We start from the raw sequence: 25958 nt of genomic DNA, 5'->3' as shown, positions 1-25958 counted from the left end.
CATCGCAGGGCCAACACAGATAGACAGACAACATTCACACTCACATCCACACACTAGGGCCAATTTAGTGTTGCCAATCAACCTATCCCCAGGTGCATGTCTTTGGAAGTGGGAGGAAGCCGGAGTACCCGGAGGGAACCCACGCAGTCACGGGGAGGACATGCAAACTCCACACAGAAAAATCTCGAGCCCAGGATCGAACCCAGGACCTTCGTATTGTGAGGCACATGAATCAATTTTTTAAAATATGTTTTTAGGCCAGCTCCATGCTTATTCACATACATATACATCAGCTACCAAAAGGAGGTTTTGTAACCTGTAACCTGTTTTGAAAAAGTTTTATCTTAAATACTATACCAAATAATACATAGCGAAAATCGGTTTGAATCGAGAATCGGGTTAAATGAAGAATTAATTCTGAATTGAGTCATCACCTCAAAAATCAGAATCAGATCGAATCGTGAGGTGCCCAAAGATTTCTACCTCTGATACAGCGAGTTAAAGGGGATGTTTTTTGGAATTTTACCCGTCATACACATTCCTTATGTGACCCAAGAACGTGCATGCTTTTTTTTTTGAGGCATTCTAAACATTAAAGAACACTATCAAATTGTGGCTAAAAATGCGGCAAATGGGGATCGACCTATATTAATTGCTCAAGAAGCATCCAAAAACCACCAACAGAGTTCCATTTACATGCTGTGACCTGCATAACAAAGCAGTAGAGAAGTTGTTATTGTAAGAGATAACACCAAGGAATTATTTTTCTGGCGTTGTGTTACATTGCCTTGCTCACACTTCGCCTCCTACCCCCAGCTTTGGTCAACATTGAAAATCCACACGCAACCAACTTGTCAGTTGGCACTATATGACTCAAGGAAGAAACATCAATTCGTCGGCATCCCATGTAAGTGACTGTTATCTTCTTATTCAAAACATTGTTGCTGTGGGTTAATTTGATGCATATTTTGTACTAAAAAAAGTATTTGAAAATGTTCAATAATGATTTTTTAGTATACAAAATCACACTTTTTACATAATTAAAAGATAAAATTACATAACTACCTGACAGTAATTCTCCTTACAAGCCTAGCACCAACACAGCACAGGGGACTCTTATGAATGTCCCGGAAAGAACGGGAGTCTAGCAATCTGTTTGCAGTGCTCTTGTCATTCATTAATTGATATTTTGTATGTGCTTATTCACCTGAAATTATTTTGGGGCCCTACACACTGCACATGATCTACATATAGGGAGCAGCACCCCTCTACTTGGCTCAGTAAAGGATGAGAAACATTGTATTTAACTAATGGTGGAGTTAAAATTATAGATGTCATCTAGCAGGGCACACACAAGAGCATGTTGTTTTTTCTAACCGGTTTAGCAAGGCAAGGTGTATGAATAAATGTAACATTCGGGAGACGTGTATCAGAAACCAGACAGACCTGACTTGTCATGATCTGTTTCTGTTATCCTGTGTTTGTGTCCTGAGTTGCACCTGAGCCCTGCCTTTCCCTTAGTTTCCTCCAATCAGCTCGTTCCTTCTTCTTGTGTCTAGTCCAGAGGGGTTTTCCAGGTAGGAGTTTCATCAAACTCAGTCCAAACTTAAAAGTCTGAGTTGATTTACCCTTAAATGGAAAACTCCAAGTCACAGGTTCCAGAATAGCTGATCTATAAGTCTTACAGTACTAATTGTTATGATCCGCTGCCCGGATCATAGTTTGTTTATGTTTGAGTCACATGTGTTTTCAGCACCTTGAGTTTCGTTTGTTTCTGTTGCCATGACGGCAGATTGTACGCACCTGCCTCTGGTTAGTGTTCGGGACGCGCACCTGTTGCCCGGGCACTAATCAGAGGGCTATTTAGTCTTTGCCCTGGCCTCTCTCGGTCTGGCTTTCTAGTTTGTTCCCACACAACTGATGACGACGATTATTTCCTGTGCTTTAGCTGCTAGTTCTCACGCTAGGCTATTTTGGCTTGCTAGCTCCCACGCTAGCCCTTTTGTTTTTGCCTTTTTGTGCTACGTGCATGTCTTTTGTTATTCACCGTATGATTTATATTTTAAATAAATCATATTCCTACCTGCAAGCTGTGTCCGAAGCCGTCTGCATCCTTGGGAGAACCACACCCGCATCACGATGCGTCCACGTCGTTACACTAATAGTAATATAGCTCAAATTTGTTCCATTTTGTCCACCAGCGATGCTGAGATCATTATTCATGCGTTCGTTACGTCTCGTCTCGATTACTGTCAAGTATTATTTTCGGGTCACCCTATGTGTAGCATTAAAAGATTACAGTTGGTACAAAATGCGGCTGCTAGACTTTTGACAAGAACAAGAAAGTTTGATCATATTACGCCTATACTGGCTCACTTGCACTGGCTTCCTGTGCACTAGAGATAATAATAATAATAATAATAATAATGGATTAGATTTTATATCGCGCTTTTCTATTATTAGATATTCAAAGCGCTCACATAGAAGGGGGAACCCATTATTCATTCACACCTGGTGGTGATAAGCTACATTTGTAGCATGTGACTTTAAGGTTTTACTACTTACGTATAAAATACTTACACGGTCTAGCTCCATCCTATCTTGCCGATTGTATTGTACCATTTGTCCCGGCAAGAAATCTGCGCTCAAAGAACTGCAGGTTATTAGTGATTCCCAGAGCCCAAAAAAAGTCTCTGGGCTATAGAGCGTTTTCTATTTGGGCTCCAGTACTCTGGAATGCCCTCCCGGTAACAGTTAGAGATGTTACCTCAGTAGAAGCATTTAAGTCCCATCTTAAAACTCATTTGTATACTCTAGCCTTTAAATTGTCCCCCCTTTTAGACCAGTTGATCTGTCATTTCTTATCTGCTCTGCCCCCCTCTCCACGAAGGAGGAGGGGCAGAGCAGATTCGGTGACCACAGATGAGGTGCTCGCTGTCCAAAGTCGGGACCCGGGGTGGACCACTCCTCTGTGCATCAGTTGGTGACATCTCTGCGCTGCTGAACTGTCTCCACTCAAGATGATCTCCTGCTGGCCCCACTATGGACTGGACTCTCACACTATTATGTTAGATCCACTATGGACTGGACTCTCACATGGTCCCCTCCAAGGTTTCTCATTGTCATTCCATTGGGTTGAGTTTTTTCTTGCCCTGATGTGGGATCTGAGCCAAGGATGTCATTGTGGCTTGTGCAGCCCTTTGAGACACTCGTGATTTAGGGCTATATAAGTAAACTTTGATTGATGATCGATTGATACTAAAATGTGAGATTTAGCCCTTGTTGAAAGGCTATTTCACTTGTAATTTAGCTTATTATTCAGTTATATTCATAATGATGAAATACCCCCCAAAAAAGGGCTGCTCAGACGTGGTAGCTGCTGCCGAAATGCTCTCTGCCTCGGTCCAAGAGCAAGGCGACTGAATCAGGCACCCTCCGCCTATGTGCCAGTGGGGTGGCTAGAAGCTCCCAGACTTCACTGTCCTGCTCCCGTCACCATTTCCTGGTCGCCATAGGACTTATAGGGGGCTGGGTAATGATAGGTCCTTCAGGAGAACGCCTGTGCGTGAAATCTTTTAAAGTGGGGAGACTGGTGCACAGACTGCCACCACACTGTCCTTGGCAAAGAGAAGGCCAGGGTCCAATGGCATGGAGACCGAGACAATTCGGGGCCCATCTTTGCTGCAGCCTTCTTCCGCCTTTGTGACCATTGTGGAGCTTCTCTGCAACCATCATCTGCCCACTCCGCCGTTGAGGTCTTTTTGGCCGAGGGGGAGGCGCGAACTCCAACGTCACTTCTTCGCTGTGGGGAGCTGTATTCGATGGCTTAGGGAAACCCAGGACGACCGACACCTCCTCACAGCTGCAGGAGGCTGCCGGAGCTCCGGTCTGTCGGAGGACCGCCTATTGTGCGCCTACCAACACTTGCTTTTCTCTCAGGGTGTGCTCCCCTAGCCTTTTGTCTTCCCAGACTAACCCACAAGGCAGCGGGGCAGTGGTTGGGTGATGCTAGGGCGTGTCCACAATGTGGGCCTGCGCATCACGCCTCTGGGGACCACTGCAACTCCGAGATTCCCTGCCACGTTTGCCGAGGGCCGCGGGGCCCTAGTTACTGTGTGTGGCCACGTGGAGGCCTGACAGAAGTCTTGGTGAAGGAGAGGCTGTGTACTGGCAGGAGAAGATTGACGCACAAGGCTGCTTCTCCGTTCACCACAAGGGCTAGCCAGCGGCAGTGTCTGTAAGCGAGAGGTTAGCAAGCAGGTGGGAAGTAAACATGCAACCTTCCCTCTAACTACTGCATTAGACGCATCACAACATCACAGCAACAACAACATCACAACACCCCGTGGTCTAGGCCCACACACACACATTTATGTATGTATATATCAGTGACGTGCGGTGAGGTTCATGGCTGGTGAGGCACTGACTTCATCACAGTCAGATTTACAAACATATGAACCCTAAAGAGTATCTTATTCACCATTTGATTGGCAGCAGTTAACGGGTTATGTTTAAAAGCTCATACCAGCATTATTTCCTGCTTGGCACTCAGCATCAAAGGTTGGAATTGGGGGTTAAATCACCAAAAATTATTCCCGGGCGCGGCGCCGCTGCTGCCCACTGCTCCCCTCACCTCCCAGGGGGTGATCAAGGGATGAGTCAAATGCAGAGGACACATTTCACCACACCTAGTGTGTGTGTGACAATCATTGCTACTTTAACTAAACTTTAACTTTACACATACAAACTGTAGCACACAAAAAAGCACATTTAATTAAAAAAACGTTATTATGGTCTTACCTTTACTTATAAGTGCGGGAACAGTGGTGTTCGTGTTGGAGTAGTTGTGAATGAATGAAATATGAAATCCGTGCTGCAGTCTGCAGGTGTACCTAATGTTGTGTCCCTGCAGTAGTTCACGGCTCCTCCGGCGCGAGCATTGTTGTTTTTGCACTTTTTGGCTTCTTGTTAAGTGACTTTTTTTGGGTGGATTCGGTCTTGCACGTGGAGGGTTTGGATGTGGGCTTTGGTTGGTGTGGCGCTCCCGTCGGGCGGTGCATTATGCGGCGGGGATGCATTAACCGGCACCAGGAGGCGGGATTACTGCGAGCCTCACACAGTGCGTCTTCGCAGCAGTTTTATGATTGCTCAGCACAAGAAATACTTTACACACATACAGTTGTTGACAAAATACACTGTACATTATATACCTCAGCTAACTAAACTATGGAAATGTATAATATAGTTCATATAGCAATACGGTCTCACTGCACAGCAGGCTGGTGCAGTTAGCCGAGTCCGCAATCCATGGTGAGGCACAACTGAGTGACGTGCCTCAACTGGCTGCTGATCACCGCACCGTCTCTTCTCAGTATTTGAACGACAAATGTGAAAATTCAGCGATTTTGAATAAAAATAATCTAAAACTGGTGAAGTTAAATGGAAAATAACTTTATAGTATAATCACAGAATACATATAACTGGAGGCCTCACCTGCCTCCAGTGACCGCACGTCACTGGTATATATGTATATATGTGTGTGTATATATATATAAAAAAATATACATATATATATATATATATATATATATATATATATATATATATATATATATATATATATATATATATATATATATATATATATATATATATAGTACAGGCCAAAAGTTTAGACAAACCTTCTCATTCAATTGGTTTTCTTTATTTTCATGACTATTTACATTGTAGATTGTCACTGAAGGCATCAAAACTATGAATGAATACAAGTGGAGTTATGTACTTAACAAAAAAGGTGAAATAACTGAAAACAATTCTTGTTTCTTCAAAATAGCCACCCTTTGCTCTGATTACTTTTTCGCATACTCTTGGCATTCTCTCCATGACCTTCAAGAGGTAGTCACCTGAAATGGTTTTCACTTCACAGGTGTCCTTGAAGCTCATCGAGAGAATGCCAAGAGTGTGCAAAGCAGTAATCAGAGCAAAGGGTGGCTATTTTGAAGAAACTAGAATATAAAACATGTTTTCAGTTATTTCACCTTTTTTGTTAAGTACATAACTCCACATGTGTTCATTCATAGTTTTGATGCCTTCAGTGACAATCTACAATGTAAATAGTCATGAAAATAAAGACAACGCATTGAATGAGAAGGTGTGCCCAAACTTATATATATATATATATATATATATATATATATATATATATATATATATATATATATATATATATATATACACACACATATATGTGTATGTATGTATATGTTTTTATTGAAATATGCCCCTGAGAAACAACACATACATACACATACATTACTCCACATATGTTCATTCATAGTTTTGATGCCTTCAATGACAATCTACAATGTAAATAGTCATGAAAGGAGGAGGTGTGTTCAAACTTTTGGCCTGTACTGTATATATATATATATATATATATATATATATATATATATATATATATATATATATATATATATATATATATATATATATATACATATACATATATATACATACATATATATACATATATATATATATATATATATATATAAATGTACATATATATACATACATATATATATATATATAAACACACACACATACATGTATGTATGTATGTATGTATATGGTTTTTTTTGTAATATACCCCTGACAACGTCCACCCAATTCCTACAGACATTTTTGCATCAGTTTAAAGGACGCTGCGGTTCTCAGCTGGATATAGCACACATTTTAGTTATATTTACAACAGGGCAACAACTACAACATGTACTGTACATTTGTTAATTAAAACATTGTTTGTTTACTTATTTGAGTTACAAACTGAGACCAAGAAGGGAACAAATGTGTTTAAAATCGCTATGACATCGTAAGGAGTGGGAATGAATGACATCTATATCTCCCAACTTCTTTTCTGGATTGTTTTAATGAGAAACAGGAAATATGGGATGTACCAAATTGTATGTTTGAAATAAACTAATCCATACCCAGAATATTGGCAAATTGTTGACGGTTGAATTCAACCTGGTCCGTAGAATCCCACAATTGAAGGCAGAAAGTATTACAGAAAGGAAAGGTATCATCTGTCGTCTGTGAAGACTGGGTGTGGTATCTGGAATTTAAAACCAGAAATGGTCATAAGAATTAATGATGGAAAGGAACATGCCTCCGTGGGAATGTACACTGACAATCTGGCCATGCATGCTTATGTTTTAAAAACAAAAATGCCTACAGGAAAACGGCAGAGCATGAGTGATGCGTTTATCAACCTTCAGACAGTTTTTCCTGTAGTTAAACAACAAAATAAATGTGAGCTGTGTCTCTGTAATCTGTCAGATTTCATTTTATGAAATGTTATGGTCTAAAGTTATTACTTCTATGTTTTAATGAAGTAAACTTTACATCTTGAATCAGGAATTATGATTTAATCTTTTCTTCATTATTTTCTGTTTTAAAAGGTTAGGTTTGGACACCGGAGAATATGAATGGGTGTTGTCAAGACATTCATAATTATTGTACTGCCTTCACTGCAAAGTGGTGGAAGAAGAAGACAACAAACTGAGTCATTAGGTTGGTAAAAAAGCGTCTTCCGTTCCGCTCTGGTGTAGAAGGTATGTCATATTATCTATTTTTCTTTGTTACTGACTTTAATTGTCTGGTCAATTCTGGCTGGAATAAATGCATTTTGACTTTGTTAATTCATTTTTCTGTTCTCACTTTTTGTTTTCAGTTTGTTTTGGAAATAAAGATGAGGATTGTTGATTTAGCGGCCTCCAAATTGGAGCTATTTAAAAAAAAAAAGTGGTGAGCTTTTTGAGTTTTATTTACAAAATAACATATACATTTGACTTAACTTCACTTTATGAAGCGGTTTTAGATGAATTCACGCGAATTTAAGCACTCCCCGGGAAGCATACACGGACTTGCAACTTTCTGCAATTGTCCAATTTTGGCCAATCGAATTTGTCTCTGAACGGCGCTCAAACGCGAACTTATATCTTATCAAAAATGATGTTTATTTATTGTGTACACAAAGCCGGAACAACAACATGTATCAATATATTAACTCTTCATTGCTCAAACGCCACAATTGTCGTCCCCCCGCGTAGCTCGGACCCTCTTCCTGTTCCCGTCTACAGCGCTAAGCCTGCTGGGTAATGTGATATATGTATTTGTATATTTATTTAACCTTTTTAAATCCAGGGTAAGGCACATAACAGGGGAACAGAGTTTCATTTGCAATGCTGACCTAGCAGGGAGGCAGCATTTAAATCAGGGGTCGGGAACCTTTATGGCTGAGAGAGCCATGAAAGCCAAATATTTTCAAATGTATTTCTGTGAGAGCCATATAACATTTTTTTAACACTGCACTGCAAAAAGTCAGTGTTCAAAAACAAGAAAAAAAAAATAAAAAAATTAGGGGTATTTTATTTGAACTAAGCAAAATTATCTGCCAATAGAACAAGAAAATTTGGCTTGTCCAGACTTTCCAAAACAAGTAAAATTAGCTAACCTCAATGAACCCAAAAATACCTTAAAATAAGTATATTTTCACTAATAACAAGACCTTTTTGCTCAATATGTTGACAAATATTCTTAAATTAAGTAAATGCTAGTGTCATTATCTTGACATAATGATATGAGCTCGGCATTACATTTCTTGAAACCAGCAAATTTATACTAAAAACTAATTTATTGTTCTTAATGGAAAGGCAACAAGGCAACCGCTTGTTACTCTCGTGGTCTCCTAGCCGCTCAGGCAAATCATATGGTCTAAAAATGCATTTTTCCATCGATAACATGACATCATCGCACCAAGTGCGCGCTCTTTCAGTCAATTAGTGCGCATATATACATATATCTTTTTTTTAATTGTAATTTTGAAGAATTTACCTGAATGTGCACAAACTATTTCTGTTCAAAATAGTTTGAAATGTCACATGTTAAATGTTTAAATATTAACTGTCAGTTTACTGTACTGTACTACTATATGAGTACGTATGTTCTATTGTTTAATTGAAAATAAAACAGCAAAGTCCATTTGGCTGTTATCTGTTTTAATTATGAGACACAATTGTGTCAAAGTCATGATTTTTTTTTTCATGCTAGAAGAAAGAAATGATTACTTTTAAAAAAGTAATTTTATACTTGTGAGTGTTTATGACACAGCTTTGCAACAGTTGATATTCTAGTTTCAAGCATGTTTTACTCAATATAGGTCATAAAATCTTAGCAACAAGGTGTAATATCTTACTGAGATCATTTAGGATCAAAACCCTTAAAACAAGTAAAACACTAACATAAAATCTGCTTAGTGAAAATAATTATCTTATCAGACAGAAAATAAGCAAATATCACCCTTATTTGAGATATTTAATCGTACTTAGATTTCAGTTTTTGCAGTGTGATGACAAATAAATGCGTGCATTTTTAAATAAGACCAACATTTTTTAGAGTATAATAAGTCTCTTATTCTTTTTAATAACATTGTTAATCTGAAACTAACTAATGATAAATAAAATACTTCGTACCTTTAATGCGACTTCTTGAACAGGTGTGGTACAAAACGGATGGACGGATTAAAATGCATGAGAATGTTTTATATTTTGAACATTATTTTTAACACTGATTACCAGCTGAATTATTCATTACTTATCGTGTTAAGCAATGTCAGCTAAGATTTATCTGGGAGCCGGATGCAGTCATCAAAAGAGCCACATGCGGCTCGAGAGCCATAGGTTCCCTACCCCTGATTTAAATGTTAAAAATGTTGAAGTCTGATGATAATCTCTTATTGTCTCTCATTTACCAACACAAATTAGATCACTTTCAACAGTTCAAAAATGTTCTTAACTAGTAGGGGTGAATGTGTTGGAACATAATTGAATGTTTAGGATGGCGAAACACTTTTCGAGCGTAAAGGCATGTTTCATGTTAAACTTGTGGACGATATGGATGCCTTTGGTGGTGTTTCTTTCCATAAAATATATACTTTCTATATTACATTTCTTACTATTATTAGTTATGGTTAATTAAAACGGTCCATTAATTTGACAATGAGCTCCGAGTATGTGCTTTTACTCTATTGTGCACTTTTAAGTCTTTGCGGTATAAAACGAGTAAAACATCAATACAGTATTTTCTTCTCCCATTTCTGTAGCAATCTTGTGCTTTTTAAAGTTAACGTTACATGAAACACTTACCTCTCTGATAACAAATTCATTAAAAAAAAGCCTACAAAATCCTAGAAGGACTGCATAATGTCTGAAATCAGGTGGCAGGTTTCCTGGGGCGCCTACCGCAATTCTGAACAAACCAAAAAAAAAAACAGTATAGAGGACTCAACTCCCTTTTATCAATCGACACTTAAAATGTTCCATGGCACATATGGGGCTGGGGGGGATTTATTGTTCATGTTGATGATTGATGACAATTACTCATTAACTCGGGAATTTAAGGTTTAGGCAGGACACACTGCACCATTGACCACTCATTGGTCCCAAGAATGAAGGTCCTGCAAAAAGATGAGGTGCTGATTGCGGAAGGAAAGCTGCTAAAATACTTACCCAAGTGTTTTCAGGTATAGACATGCAGGTATTTAAACGTTTTTGTTTTTTCTAATGCATTAATTGTTCTGTTGGTAAAACCACTGCCACTCCTTTACTGTCTTTGTAGATCTTTGGAGTAGTATTTGCCTTCAACAAGAACAAAACAAAATCCGTACAGTTCATCGTTGATACATGGCCTGATTTTAAAGTCATCATTTGCCGAACTGATCCACAGGTGAGTTTGCATACAATTAGGTACCCTCTGGAGTTAGCACCCCACCTCACTTCAGTTCAGTTCAGTTTCAGTGTCAGTTTATTTCGAACATGCATACGATACAATGTAATGCATCACATATTTCCAGTTGTTTCATTACAGCACATCCGAAAAGGAGTAGTAAGAAGCAGAGCGTATTTAATCCTACCCCTTTTCATAACGTAGCAATTTTATCCTATTTCCTTGTTCTCTGTAACAGAACAGTGAACAAATAAATAATAGACCATAGTAAGTAAACAAATATTAAATACATAAATAATATTTGTCTCAATAAAAAAAAAAGGGTTCAAAATTTTCATCATAATTCTTGTTCTGTGTACTTTGTGAACACTTGTAGTTTGAACAGTCTCTTAAACTGAATCATATTGGTGCTTTTTTTTATTTCTTTGGTTAATACATTCCATAATTTAATTCCACATACTGATATACTAAAGGTTTTACCGTATTTTTCGGAGTATAAGTCGCACCGGAGTATAAGTCGCACCTGCCGAAAATGCATAATAAAGAAGGAAAAAAACATATATAAATAGCACTGGAGCCCGGCCAAACTATGAAAAAAACTGCGACTTATAGTCCGAAAAATACGGTAAGTGTTGTACAAGCATACAAATGTTTTGAATACATTTTACTCTAAGGTTATATTTATCCTCGTTTGTTGAGAAAAAATGTTGTACATTCTTGGGTAGCAGGTTATAGTTTGCTTTGTACATCATTTTAGCTGTTTGCAAATGCACCAAATCCTTGAATTTCAATAATTGTGATTTAATAAATAAAGGGTTTGTATGTTCTCTGTATCCAACATTATGCATTATTCTAATTGATCTTTTTTGTAAGACCGTTAGTGAATGAAGGGCACATTTGTAGTTGTTTTCCCATATTTCTACACAATAACTCAGATATGGTAACACAAGTGAGCAGTAAAGAATATGATATTTGATCTATTCTAGAACATGTTTCGCTTTATTCATTATTGACGTGTTTCTTGCGACTTTATGTTGTATATTTTTATATGAGATTTCCAGTTAATTTTATCATCTATTATTACACCCAAAAATGTGTTTTCTTTTACCCTTTCAATATCTACTCCGTCTATTTGTATTTGTGTTTGACTTTCCCTTCTACTGTTACCAAATAGCATTATTTTAGTTTTACTGAGAATCAAAGATAGTCCGTTTTTGTCAAACCATCTTACTTCGGTGTTTTTCAGAAAAATCGAGGCTTCACAAGAAAGGTGTCGCTCTTCAGCACGGATGAGCGGATTTTGAAGAAAATGCTGTCAGAGGAGGATCCATTCGACTGGAGTTCTTGCTTTCGTCTTGGAGGTAATTTCACAACACTGAAGGAAATAACATCTCTTAGAAAATACTTTATGATTCCCTTGAAACATGGAGGGCGTATCCCCTGAGGGAGCATTTACTGTAAGAGTCTACACATTTCTTATTTTTGATGAGCACTTGTCAGGTCTTGCTATCTTGCTCACGTTCTCACTTGCCTCCCTTCCCTTCAATTGAGGCAACAAACATTCAATCATTCACTTTCCAGGGTCACACTCTGATTAAAGTTAAAGTTAAAGTACCACTGATAGTCACACACACACACTAAGTGTGGTGAAATTACCCTCTGCATTTGACCCATCCCCTTGTTCCAACCCCTGGGAGGTAAGGGGAGCAGTGAGCAGCAGCGGTGGCCACGCTCGGGAATCATTTTGGTGATTTAACCCCCAATTCCAACCCTTGATGCTGAGTGCCAAGCAGGGAGGAAATGGGTCCCATTTTTATAGTCTTTGGTATGACTCGGCCGGGGTTTGAACTCACGACCTACCAATCTCAGGGTGGACAAACAACCATTACCACACACAATCACATCTGTGGTACAAGACATTTAGTCTCAAATAAACCTATTCATATTTTGATGGTTTTGGGAGGAAGCTGGAGTACAAAAAACATGTATGGGCAACATTTGCATAGGCCATAGGTAAAGTTGTCCAATTGATAATAATAATGATAATAATAATAATAATTACTGTAACTTGGCAGCACGGTGGACAAGTGGATATTGCTCGTGCCTCACAGCAAAAAAATCATTGGTGTGAGTTTCGGGCTCTGGGTCTTTCTGTTTGGAGTTTGCATGTTTTCCCCATGACTGCGTGGGTTCTCTCTGCACACAGATTAACGTCTCCCATTGAAATGAATTGAAATACAATTGGTGCTTGACCCCCCAAAACAGCACAGTTTTAACATGTAACATGACTTTTAAAAAGAAATACAAACTTTTAGAGAATAAATATCGTATAAAAATAGAATACAATGTACTACAAAGTGCTACAGTAGTTTTATGAAGTAATGTAATAATATTACAGTGTTTTCCTTGGTTAGCAGACTTCTGCGGTACCTCCTTCCAGCTGCTTCTCCATCAAACACACCATCAGCAGCGTTTCCATATTTTCACTGACAAATGGCCGCTATTTAGAGATTATTTTAACATTCTTGGCTGGCATTAGACTCACCCTGCCTCAGTACGGTGAAGGCTAGCATCGATACGCTTAAGTTATTCTGACATTTTTTTTGATAATGTCTTTTTTTAATTCAATAAATATCATCCACTCCTTATTTTCATCACTGTCCTTCACATTTACTATTTTCCTTCCCCTGCTTTGGAAAACAAAGTGATGTCAATCTCAAGCTATAAGCTAATGCTAGCAAATAAGACCAGATGTTATGAGCAGATATTAAGGGGTTCACTGCGACATTCGCCGCGGCAACTAATGAAACTTAAATTTTTACTTGCAACTTAAAGCAGAACAATTAACGAAGAGACAGCTCTTATCTCAAAACACTCTTAAATTGAATAACTCTTAATTTTAGGTACCAATGTCGACAGTAGAACAAAACTAATTAGATGATGGCAGGTTAATTTGTGGATTCTATAATTGAGTTTAGCTGTTTAGGACTGTACTACATTTGTGAATTTCTATTATATCAATAAAAGGGTTGTGTTTTCTTTATGTTCACCATTGTGTTATGTACTGTGAGGAGTAGACGGCACAGACAACAAGGGGCGTAGATTGGCTCTATGATTTATTATATGTATATATATATATATATATTTATATATATATATATATATATATATATATATATATATATATATATATATATATATATATATATAATGAAACAATAATATTAATAAATAAGGGAATGGAGTGTGACAAAAATCCAAGGGTGTACGGTGTGAGACTATGTGTAGGAATTAATGAGTGTTACCAGGAGTGTTGAGCGAAAGGCAAGTCGAAAAGGGGCAGGGCAGGCTCATAGATCCGTGATCCAAGCGTGAGGTCCTCGAGGCTGGAGCAAGGCGTCCTGATATCCGTGTCCAAAGCGAGGGGGCGAGGATCGAGGGAGGCAGTCAGAGTCCAGAGGTGGATCCAGGGAAGTGAGGCGCACAGCTCACTTCCAAGCCAACAGAGGATACTGCACAAACAAGGGAAACGGCGGGAACAAGTGAGCACAAGGAGCAGAATACGGAGAGCAAACACAGAGAGCAATAGTGAGCATAGAGCATGATGTGGCTTACTGTACGCAAACAGAAGATTACGCTCTCGCACGGGATAGCAGGTTGAGCAGGCTTATAAAGGCAGGTCTGATCCTCAGCTCCAGGTGTGCTGATTGATGATAGATTGCAACCGCTTGCTGCCGCCGGAGTGACCCGTGCAGGAAAAGAGCGGCCGTGGCCGTGTCCCAAGGTGCGCTCCGCGGGGCTCATTGAAGAGTGCGCAGTGGCATGTGCCCAGGCCGTGACACATTGTGAATTATCCTAACTGACCTTTTTTGGGGGGGGGAAAATGGAACTGTACTTTGGTAGTTATTCCCCTATATATCCACAGGATAGTTCTCATAATTTATTGTTCTCATGTAACACCTTGAGGACAATATTTTTTTTAATAGACTGTGCAATTCATTTGCAGGTTGTGACGTTTCTCATACCACCATGTTGAAAGAGGTTTCATCGAACAGAAATGTCAACTGCAAATGTGTGACTGTGACGCATCTTCTGTATTTGCCAGGGAGTAGTCATCTGGTCACACCTACATTTGACAGGTGTGTATGAGAATTATACACACACATACTTTACATACGCACATTTTTGTATATACGGAAACATTTATCCACCCCTTACGTTTCTGAAACCATGATCATTATTTACTGTAACATACAGTACAGGCCAAAAGTTTGGACACATCTTCTCATTCAATGCATTTTCTTTATTTTCATGACTATTTACATTGTAAATTGTCACTGAAGGCATCAAAACTATGAATGAACACATGTGGAGTTATGTACTTAACAAAAAAAAGGTGAAATAACTGAAAACATGTTTTATATTTTAGTTTCTGCAAAATAGCCACCCTTTGCTCTGATTACTGCTTTGCACACTCTTGGCATTCTCTCGATGAGCTTCAAGAGGTAGTCACCTGAAATGGTTTTCACTTCACAGGTGTCATAGTTTTGATGACTTCAGTGACAATCTACAATGTAAATAGTCATGAAAATAAAGAAAACGTACTGAAACGAAAAGGTGTGTCCAAACTTTTGGCCTGTACTGTATACATGGTAAGAGGTATAGAGGAAACTTGATATTACTTAGGTTGTCAGTGTACTGTATTGTATGGAAAACAAATAGAAATATACTGACATCTGAACATGAAAAAAAAAAAAAACAGCTTGCGACACAAGTCAGTACACCTCACAGTGACCAAATTGTGTTCATAGTGTGAATATTTAGTGTGAGCACAATTTTTAGCAGTGCCTTAAAGTTTGCAACTTGCTCAAAGTTAAAAAAAAAAGTAAAAATATAACAGGAACACCACCGGCTAGTTTGAGTTATCATTAGTGGTAGAACAGAACAAATATATTGTTTTAAATGTCTATAATTTTCACAATTACATGATTTATTATCAATATATGCATGATTTCTTATCATAATACACATGATTTATTATTATATACATGATTTCTCATCATTATATATAGTACATGATTTATTATCATTATATACAGTAATACAATTAAATGAGTTAATTTCGGTCATATAATCAACCATTTTGTGTGATCAATTTAACAGCAAAAATTATACATATTAACGATCATACACATACACACAAAAAGAAAAAGAATGACCAAAAAAGGAATAGGCTAAGGCTTATATTTGCCTATCCTATACCTTCACTGAAAATTTGATTGCCTGGAACATCAACGTTAAAAAATCAATAGGATGAAAGTAATCGTTGCTATATTTTGTAATTTTCCTTTATTTCACCTTTCAAAGCTTTCTTAAACCTTAACAAAGAACTTCATGTCTTCAACTCATAACTGAGCTTGTTCCACCTTTTAACTCCTAAAACTGAAATACATTTGTATTTTATATTCGTTTCTTACATTACCTATTTCAAAAATCTATTTCTCTACTGTGAATTATAGTTTTCTCCTCTTAATTTAAATAACCTAAGAATACAAGCTGGAAGGCTGTTGTTCTTCTTTACTCGAAACAAAATTTTCATTGTTTTTAAAATACTCATAATATTGAATTCAAATTGATTGTCAGGATTAATACATCTAGCATTCAGGCTGTCAATCATAGCTGTTTCACCCGAAGCGCATGCAAATACACAGAAGCATTCCAAGAGAAGCAACTAACAAATTGCAGTCATGTCTATGGATGTTCTCATTTATCCAGGAATGTACACGATATTATAGGCTCCAGCGCCCCCCGCGACCCCAAAGGGAATAAGCGGTAGAAAATGGATGGATGGATGTACACGATATTGCCAAAAGTTTTTGGCCACCTGCCTTGACTCACATATGAACTTGAAGTGTCATCCCATTCCTAACCCATAGGGTTCAATATGATGTCGGTCCACCTTTTTCAGCTATTACAGCTTCAACTCTTCTGGTAAGGCTGTCCACAAGGTTGCGAAGTGTGCTTATAGGAATTTTCCACAATTCTTCCATAAGCGCATTGGTGAGGTCACACACTGATGTTGGTCGAGAAGGCCTGGCTCGCAGTCTCCGTTCTAATTCATCCCAAAGGTGTTCTATTGGGTTCAGGTCAGAACTTTGTGCAGGCCAGTTAAGGTAGTCCACACCAGACTCGGTCATCCATGTCTTAATGGACCTTGCTTTGTGCACAGGTACACAGTCATGTTGGAAGAAGAAGGGGCCCGCTCCAAACTGCTCCCACAAGGTTGGGAGCATAGAATTGTCCAAAATGTTTTGGTGTCCTGGAGCATTCAAAGTTCCTTTCACTGGAACTAAGGGGCCAAGCCCAACTCCTGAAAAACAACCCCACACCATAATTCCTCCTCCACCAAATGTCAACCTCGGCACAATGCAGTCCAAAATGTACCGTTCTCCTGGCAACCTCCAAACCCGGACTCATCCATCAGAAATTTCACGACTGGATTTGTTGCACAGGTGGCATCCTATGACAGTTCCACGCTGGAAATCACTGAGCTCCTGAGAGCGGCCCATTCTTTCACAAATGTTTGTAGAAACAGTCTCCATGCCTAAGTGCTTGACTTTACACACCTGTGGCCGGGCCAAGTGATTAGGACACCTGATTCTCATCATTTGGATGGGTGGCCAAATACTTTTTTGTCATGCACGTTGTGAAAAAATTAATTGTAAATTCAAAGCAAATTGCTGGCTAACAATAGCACTACTTTCACAGTAACATACTTTTACTGTGAAAGTAACCACTGTATGTGAAATGTAAGCGTGCTGGTCTTTAATGTCATTTGTTGCAAAGTTACAGTAAATTTTGATTACAACAGTAAAATACTATTAAATGCTGGTAAGTTTTGACAGTGCAGTCCTTTCATGTGCACTGTGTCTGTTGTTGATGCACACCTTTGTCTTCCCTTCCTTTTTAACCTGACAAGCAGGCTTTGCGGCAGTCGTTGCGAGACGGCGCACTTGAAAATGTTTGTCTTCAGTTTGTGCCATCCCATGGAATTGTCCAAAATGTTTTGGTATCCTGGCGCATTCAAAATTCCTTTCACTGGAACTAAGGGGCAAAGCCCAACTCCTGAAAAACCAACCCACACCATAATTCCTCCTCCACCAAATTTCACACTCGGCACAATGCAGTCCGAAATGTAGCGTTCTCCTGGCAACCTCCAAACCCAGACTGGTCCATCAGATTGTCAGATGGAAAAGCGTGATTCGTCAGTCCAGAGGACTGCTCTAGAGTCCAGTGGTGACGTGCTTTACACCACTGCATCCGACACTTTGTATTGGACTTGGTGATGTATGGCTTAGATGCAGCTGCTCGGCCATGGAAACCCATTCAATGAAGCCCTCTGCGTACTGTACGTGGGCTAATTGGAAGGTCACATGAAGTTTGGAGCTCTGTAGCAACTGACTGTGCAGAAAGTCGGCAACCTCTTTGCACTATGCGCTTCATAGTTCTCTGTCAATTCTATCGTGGCTGAGTCGCTGTTGTTCCCAAACTCTTCCATTTTCTTATAATAAAGCCGACAATTGACTTTGAAATATTTAGAAGAGAGGAAATTTCACGACTGGATTTGTTGCACAGGTGGCATCCTATGACAGTTCCACGCTGGAAATCACTGAGCTCCTGAGAGCGACCCATTCTTTCACAAATGTTTGTAGAAACAGTCTCCATGCCTAAGTGTTTGATTTTATACACCTGTGGCCAGGCCAAGTGATTAGGACACCTGATTCTGATCATTTGGATGGGTGGTCAAATACTTTTGGTAATATAGTGTATTTTAAAAACACAACACAACACGACACAAGGAGGGTGTGCACGGCCAAGTTGGAGTGTTGGGGATAAATAATTGGAGGTTTGGCACCAGCTTCTATCTAGATCTGACTATTCAACAGAGGTGTGGACTCGAGTCACATGACTTGGACTCGAGTCAGACTCGAGTCATGAATTTGATGACTTTAGACTCGACTTGACAAAATGTAAAAAGACTTGCAACTCGACTTAGACTTTAACATCAATGACTTGTGACTTCACTTGGACTTGAGCCTTTTGAATTGACATGACTTGACATGACTTGCTGCTTTCCCCAAAACCCAAAGATGAAAAAGTTATTCGGGAGCGCTCCGTATTTTTCATTGTGTACTTGTCTATCAGCGTTGCGTGTGTCAGCTGGTGTGGTCTCAGTACAACAGCCAATCAAATTAGATCTACTTTGTTTTCATCACACAGCATTCATCCAATCAAATTGCAGGACAACAAACGAAGAAGACATGTCCAAACCACACGCCAGTGAACAAAAAATGATACCTAAAATAATTTTGTTTGGGTATAAAAATTACGAGGTGGTCAACACAAAACGGTTTGCAGTATGCAACACATGCGGTTCCAAAATTACTGATGGAGAGGCAACAACTTCCAACTTCGTCCGGCATTTGAAGTTGCACAAAGAACGGTAAGTTTTGAATGTAAGATAACGTTTATTGGCTAAGTAACGTGACTTTTATTTGCTGTGTAGTTAAATCAGTGAGGCTGTAAACTCACTGCTAACGTTATAACGTTATTGCAAACACGGGAATATGTTGCAGTTCACTACCTTATTCATACTTTTTGTTCAGTGATTTTTTTTAAGCAGGGTTACGTTAGTCAATATATCACACGTAACGTTAGACGGCGGTCAGCAGCACCGCGTATTTTAGCCACCTAAAAAAAGACAAAAATAGTAAAATAAAGGTCAGTTAAAATGTATACTATATTATGAATATGTGTACCGTTTTAGCTAGCTTTCTGACATACTGTTGGTTGTTTACCTCAGTGGTCCCCAACCACCGGGCCGCGGCCCGGTACTGGTCCGTGGATCGATTGGTATCGGGCCGCACAAGAAATAATTTTTTTTTTTTTTTCTTTTTTTAATTAAATCAACATAAAAAACACAAGATACACTTACAAGTAGTGCACCAACCCAAAACAACTCTCTCCCCCCTTTTGTTCTGGGCATTGAACATGAAGACTCTTCCTTCACTGTTCCGAGTGGCCATGAGAGTCTTGGCAGTGCCTGCCTCCAGTGCTCCAGTGGAGCGAGTTTTCAGCCATGGTGGCATCATACTACGCCCCCATCGTGCACAAATGACTGACAGACTCTTGGCTAATTTGGTCTTTTGCAAATGCAATGCAGCATAGGGCCCTGGCATATAAAAAGTACAACTTTTTTGTTATGTTCACGTATATGTCATGTTTTTTCAATGTTAACACTTTTGTACAAATAAGTACATTTGCACTTTATTTTTCAATGTGTTTGTTCTGTAAAGGAATGAGTTAATGTTTAAAATGACTGGTTAATAGTGCTATTATAAAGTGCAATGTCAGCACAATTTTCTTTCCTGCAATTTAAAATGCACTTGTTTTAATAAATAAATACAGCGTTTGAAAAGCATACACAATCTGTGTTAATATATTAGTCTGTGGTTAAAAGGACTTGAAAGGACTCGAAACTCAAAATGCAGGACTTAGGACTTGACTTGAGACTTTCCAGTCTTGACTTTGGACTTGACTCGGGGCTTGCCTGTCTTGACTCGGGACTTGACTCGGACTTGAGGGCAAAGACTTGAGACTTACTTGTGACTTGCAAAACAATGACTTGGTCCCACCTCTGCTATTCAAAGTCTAAGACTATCTATGAGCATGAACTGATGAAGCCTACTTGGATGAGAGGTGAAACGTCTTCGAACACAAACTGTACAGTCCAGGTGCGATCGATTAAATGCTCTAAAAATATGTGTCGTCGTGTTGTTACAATAGGCCTTGGCTATTCAATTACAAACCTAGTTGGGCCAGATTTTTAAAACAGCGCTGGCTGGGCCAGACATTTGCGGCAGTCAGCAATCAAACGTCATGACAAATAATACATGAAAGCAATGCAACATAATGATACAGCCAGCCTTATTTTCCAGCCCAAGCCAAAAAAGTATTTTCATAATCTGTCACTTACTTTTTTTTACCGACACTCTGAAAGTCTAACACAAATACAAATAGACGGAATAGAAATTGAAAGAGTAAATGAAACCAAATTTCTAGGTATAATGATTGATGATAAAATGAACTGGAAATCTCATGTAAAAAATATGCAACATAAAGTAGCAAGAAACACGTCAATAATGAATAAAGCAAAACATGTTTTAGACCAAAAATCACTTCATATTCTCTACTGCTTGCTAGTGTTACCATATATGAGTTATTGTGCAGAAATATGGGGAAATAACTACAAAAGTACACTTCATTCATTAACGGTGTTGCAAAAAAGATCAATTACAATAATACTTAATTTTGGATATAGAGAACATTCCAAGTCTTTACTCATTGAATCGAAAATACTGAAATTCCACGACATAGTGAATTTGCAAACAGCTAAAATTATGCACAAAGCAAACTATAATCTGCTACCCAAGAATATACAATGATTCTTCTCAACAAAAGAGGAGAAATATAATCTTAGAGAAAAATGTAATTCAAAACATTTGTACGCACGTACAACACTTAAGACCTTTAGTATATCAGTATGTGGAATTAAATTATGGAATGAATTAAGCAAAGAAATAAAAAAATGTACTAAAATAATCCACTTCAAGAAACTCTTCAAACTTGAAGTGTTTACAAAGTACAAAGAAGAAGAACCATGATAAACATTTCATCCATCCATTCATTTTCGAGATAAACTTACTTATCTCACCATATGAAATATAACTCACTTCACAAATAATTTTTTATTTATTTTTATTCTTATTATTTATGGAGTATATTGTGAACAATTTGAGAACAGGAAGTGAAGAAAAGTTTTAGCAACTGCTATGTAAAGGAAAAAGGGTAGGATTAAATAAGCTCTGTTTCTGCCTACTCCTTTTCGAACATGTTGAATAGAGAAACTGGAAATTGTGATGTATCATGTTGTATGCTTGCATGTTCCAAATAAACACAAACTCAACACAACTCAACTTTCGAAAGTCAGCACGCTTTTCGACAGCCACTTGAGGTTGAAAACACGCACAGGCTTTGTTTGTTGTCAGCTAATGACAGCTAATTGGCAACGTTTAGCTACTAGCGTTAGCTGTCATTGAAAGTATATTCTGCCATAACAACATGACTGCAAACTGTCAGTTGACTGCTTTTGTATGTATACATGCACTCCTTGTGTGGATGAGTGACAAACGGCAGACTAAATCCTCATGCTGACAGGCATTTTTTATTCGATATAACTTAAAATTCTGAAAAATAAAGAAATTGTTGACCAGCAAAATAGTTATTAAGTACAGGACCAGGGTTTCCCCTTAATGTAACCAAATGTGGCACACTGCCACAGCAATATCAGGGTGAGCAGCACTGACTAAGGACAATCACTCACGGTGAACAATGAGTCATGCATGTGCAATGGGCAGGACTGCCATATGTAGGAGCCAGATTGGCAACCAAGAACAGGTGTGTCCAAGTTGTCAATGAGAAACAGACAGAAGAAGAAAAAAAAAATCACAGCGGTCATGACAGATGGTTACTGGAATCCTTTTCTATTCCTCCATGACGACTTGGACAGCTAGTGGATGATTGATAACTTGCACTCATCCACCTTCCTTCCACTTGACGATGCCCCACAGGTGCTCAATTGGATCCAGGTCTGGTGATGTACTTGACCAATCCCTCACCTTCATATTCCTCAGAGAGGCACTTGTTATCTTATGTTTGGGCTCCTTATCATGTTGGGTCACATGGTTGTTGTTTTAAAATGTCACAATACATATAAGAATTCATGTGTCTCTCAGTGAACTAATGTTGTCACGATACCAATATTTTGGTACCGGTACCAAAATGTATTTTGACACTTTTTGGTACTTTTCAATACTTTTCTAAATAAAGGGCACCACAAAAAATTGCATTATGGGCTTTATTTTAACAAAAAAATCTTACGGTATATTAAACAAAGCCACCTGCTCAGTAGCCTTGTGGTTAGAGTGTCCGCCCTGAGACTGGAAGGTCGTGTGTTCAAACCCCAGCCGAGTCATACCAAAGACTATAAAAAATGGGATCCATTGCCTCCCTGCTTCGCACTCAGCATCAAGGGTTGTAATTGGGGGTTAAACTTTAACTTTATTGCAAGTTTGTCCTTAAATAAAATAGTGAACATACTAGAAAACTTGTCTTTTAGTAGTAAGTAAGAGAACAAAGGCTCCTAATTAGTCTGCTGACGTATGCAGTAACATATTGTGTCATTTTCCATTCTATTATTTTGTCAAAATTATTAAGGACAAGTGGTAGAAAATGAATTATTAATCTACTTGTTCATTTACTGTTAATATCTGCTTACTTTCTCTTTTAACATGTTCTATCTACACTTCTGTTAAAATGTAATAATTACTTATTCTTCTGTTGTTTGGATGCTTTACATTAGTTTTGGATAATACCACGAATTTGGGTATCAATCCGATACCAAGGAGTTACAGGATCATACATTGGTCATATTGGAAGTCATCATGTGTCCAGGGACATACTTCCTGAGTTTATAAACATAATGTGAATTAAAAAAAAACAAAAGAAGATGTTGTGATGCCAAAAATATATCGACGTAATCATAGTAGTTTCAACTAGATACGCTATTGTACTTGGTATCATTACAGTGGATGTCTGGTGTAGATCATACTTGCCAACCTTGAGACCTCGGGAGGTGGGGGGTGGGGGGTGGGTGCGGGGGGGGCGTGGTTGGGGCGGGGGCGTGGTTGGGGGCGTGGTTAAGAGGGGAGGAGTATATTTACAGCTAGAATTCACCAAGTCAAGTATTTCATATATATATATATATATATATATATATATATATATATATATATATATATATATATATATATATATATATATATATATATATATATATATCCCCGCGACCCCGAAGGGAATAAGCGGTAGAAAATGGATGGATAGATGGATGGATATATATATATATATATATATATATATATATATATATATATATATATATATATATATATATATATATATATATATATATATATATATATATAAAAAATAAATACTTGAATTTCAGTGTTCATTTATTTACACATATACACACACATAACACTCATCTACTCATTGTTGAGTTAAGGGTTGAATTGTCCATCCTTGTTCTATTCTCTGTCACTATTTTTCTAACCATGCTGAACACCCTCTCTGATGATGCATTGATGTGTGGCACGCACAAAAGTGCTTTCATCAAATGCACTAGATGGCAGTATTGTCCTGTTTAAGAGTGTCACAACATTACTGTTTACGGCAGACGGACTGCTTTACTGTAGACGTTCTTTATATTGTGGGAAAGCGGACTCAGGTCCGCATGGAGCTGGAGGCCCCCTCTAGCTCCACCTGAATTTCGGGAGATTTTCGGGAGAAAATTTCTCCCGGGAGGTTTTCGGGAGAGGCGCTGAATTTCGGGAGTCTCCCGGAAAATCCGGGAGGGTTGGCAAGTATGGTGTAGATTCACCAATGGCGTTTGTTTACATTTCGACGCCAGTGAGCTACGGTATGTAATGAAGCATGTTTAGCTATTCCTCGTCCTGCAGGGATGATACTTGTAAGAAACGTACTTTATGTGTCGCCATGGAGACCAGGATTAGTGATTTAAAAGAAGCTAAAACACTGCCGACGGCGGATGGACGTTAGCCGCTTGCTAGCTAGCCATGTCTTAAAGCACCTCTTCCTAAGGGCGTTTCAATGTTATAGCTTCACCATTATCTTTAGTTTTTAAGCCAAAATGCGTCTGTTCTCCCTTTTCTGTCTACACACTGTGTCTGCTTGTAAGTAGTCCGTGATTGTGCGCTACCGAACATGATCGTCTGCTCGTAAAACCAGCAATGACATGACGTGACGATGACAGGGGTGCGGGACCAGTACTTTCCAAAGGCGGTATCGTATCGAATATGATTCATTAGCATCGCGGTACTATACTAATACCGGTATACCGTACAACCCTATGTCTCTCAGTGAACCACAGTGTTGGCAGCACACATGCAGTCCCAGACCATGACATGCACCATCACCATGCGTGACTGTTGGAAAGACGCAATCATCCTGGTACCCACTTGTGTTGCAAGCTATTAAGACAATAATGGCTGTGTGTAGTAAATACACACATGGCTGTTGACATGTGTGGGGTGTGCTCACTTCTCCATATTTTCTCGCTACTTTTAGTAACCTTTTATATATTTTTGTTCGTTTTACAGTCAGCTGAAATACAGGATTTCATCTCTCGATTGTTCCCACGCTGACCTGGTAAATCGCACATGGAAGTTGGGTGGAACTGAACAAGCCAAGAACAATGTCACATTCCTCATCAGCAACTTCCCATCATGTTGCATCACTGATTACCAGGGTCGGCCTATATCATGGATGGGGATGTATGAATCCTTGGCAATAGGCATGTTGTATACTCAGCCTGAGCACAGACAGAAGGGTTACGCCAAAGTGTTGGTCCATACCATGGCCCGCAGACTCCTTGCTGACGGCTACCCAGTGTTCTGCTACATAGAGGAGGGCAATGCCGTCTCTTACAAGCTTTTTAAAAGTATGGGCTTTATTGAGGATCCTTCATTCAGAGCATCATTGTTTGAGTTCAAAGTCTGATATTTTTAAAAGGGAACTGCACTTTTTGGGGAATTTTGCCTATCGTTCACAATCACTATGAGAGACAAGAATATAACATGTCTTTTTTTTTGGGGGGGGGGGGGGGGGGGGGGCGTTAAAGATGATAAAAAAACGCTTTCAAGATGTTGTTAATGGGAGCAACTGTTGTAGCCTTCAAAGCCTCCAAAACTAAAAAAAACCCTCCAACGTTTTATATACACGCTCAATAATGCAGTAACAGACATGTTCATAACAATCAGAATCAGAAATCATAATCAGAAATACTTTATTAATCCCCGAGGGGAAATTTAATTTTTCCGCACAATCCCATTCAAGAGCAGACAAACATTACAGGGCGACAGAACAGGATCGCTGACGGGTCTGCCAACTTCTGGCGGCCCTTACAAAAAAGGTGAGAAACAGAAAAAAATATTCAGTCCAAGCCTGGGCATCTGGAGAGGGGGTCC

The 25958-nt window shown here is 38.8% G+C and overlaps 1 protein-coding gene across 7 annotated transcripts; it reads left to right on the top strand.

Moving 5' to 3' along the window:
- The first annotated feature begins 797 nt into the window (after positions 1 to 797).
- Positions 798 to 25576, top strand: LOC133606314 (glycine N-acyltransferase-like protein 3). Of its 7 annotated transcripts, none has more exons than XM_061960133.1 (8): positions 798 to 907; positions 7464 to 7616; positions 7736 to 7809; positions 10470 to 10585; positions 10681 to 10788; positions 12035 to 12149; positions 14795 to 14927; positions 25092 to 25576. In XM_061960133.1, exons 4-8 carry the CDS (start codon positions 10511 to 10513, stop codon positions 25489 to 25491), a joined length of 831 nt encoding a protein of 276 aa, XP_061816117.1. In that variant the 5' UTR covers positions 798 to 907; positions 7464 to 7616; positions 7736 to 7809; positions 10470 to 10510; the 3' UTR covers positions 25492 to 25576. The 7 variants fall into 7 exon arrangements, with proteins under 7 accessions (XP_061816117.1, XP_061816112.1, XP_061816127.1 ...); XM_061960128.1 differs by having other exon boundaries at positions 10464 to 10585; XM_061960143.1 differs by lacking the exon at positions 7736 to 7809.
- Positions 25577 to 25958: the final 382 nt, after the last annotated feature.

Source organism: Nerophis lumbriciformis, linkage group LG02 (genome assembly GCF_033978685.3).
Source record: "Nerophis lumbriciformis linkage group LG02, RoL_Nlum_v2.1, whole genome shotgun sequence".
Lineage (NCBI taxonomy): Eukaryota > Metazoa > Chordata > Actinopteri > Syngnathiformes > Syngnathidae > Nerophis > Nerophis lumbriciformis.
The sequence above is the reverse complement of the archived record's forward strand: the minus strand, read 5'-3'. Positions and strand labels throughout refer to the sequence as shown.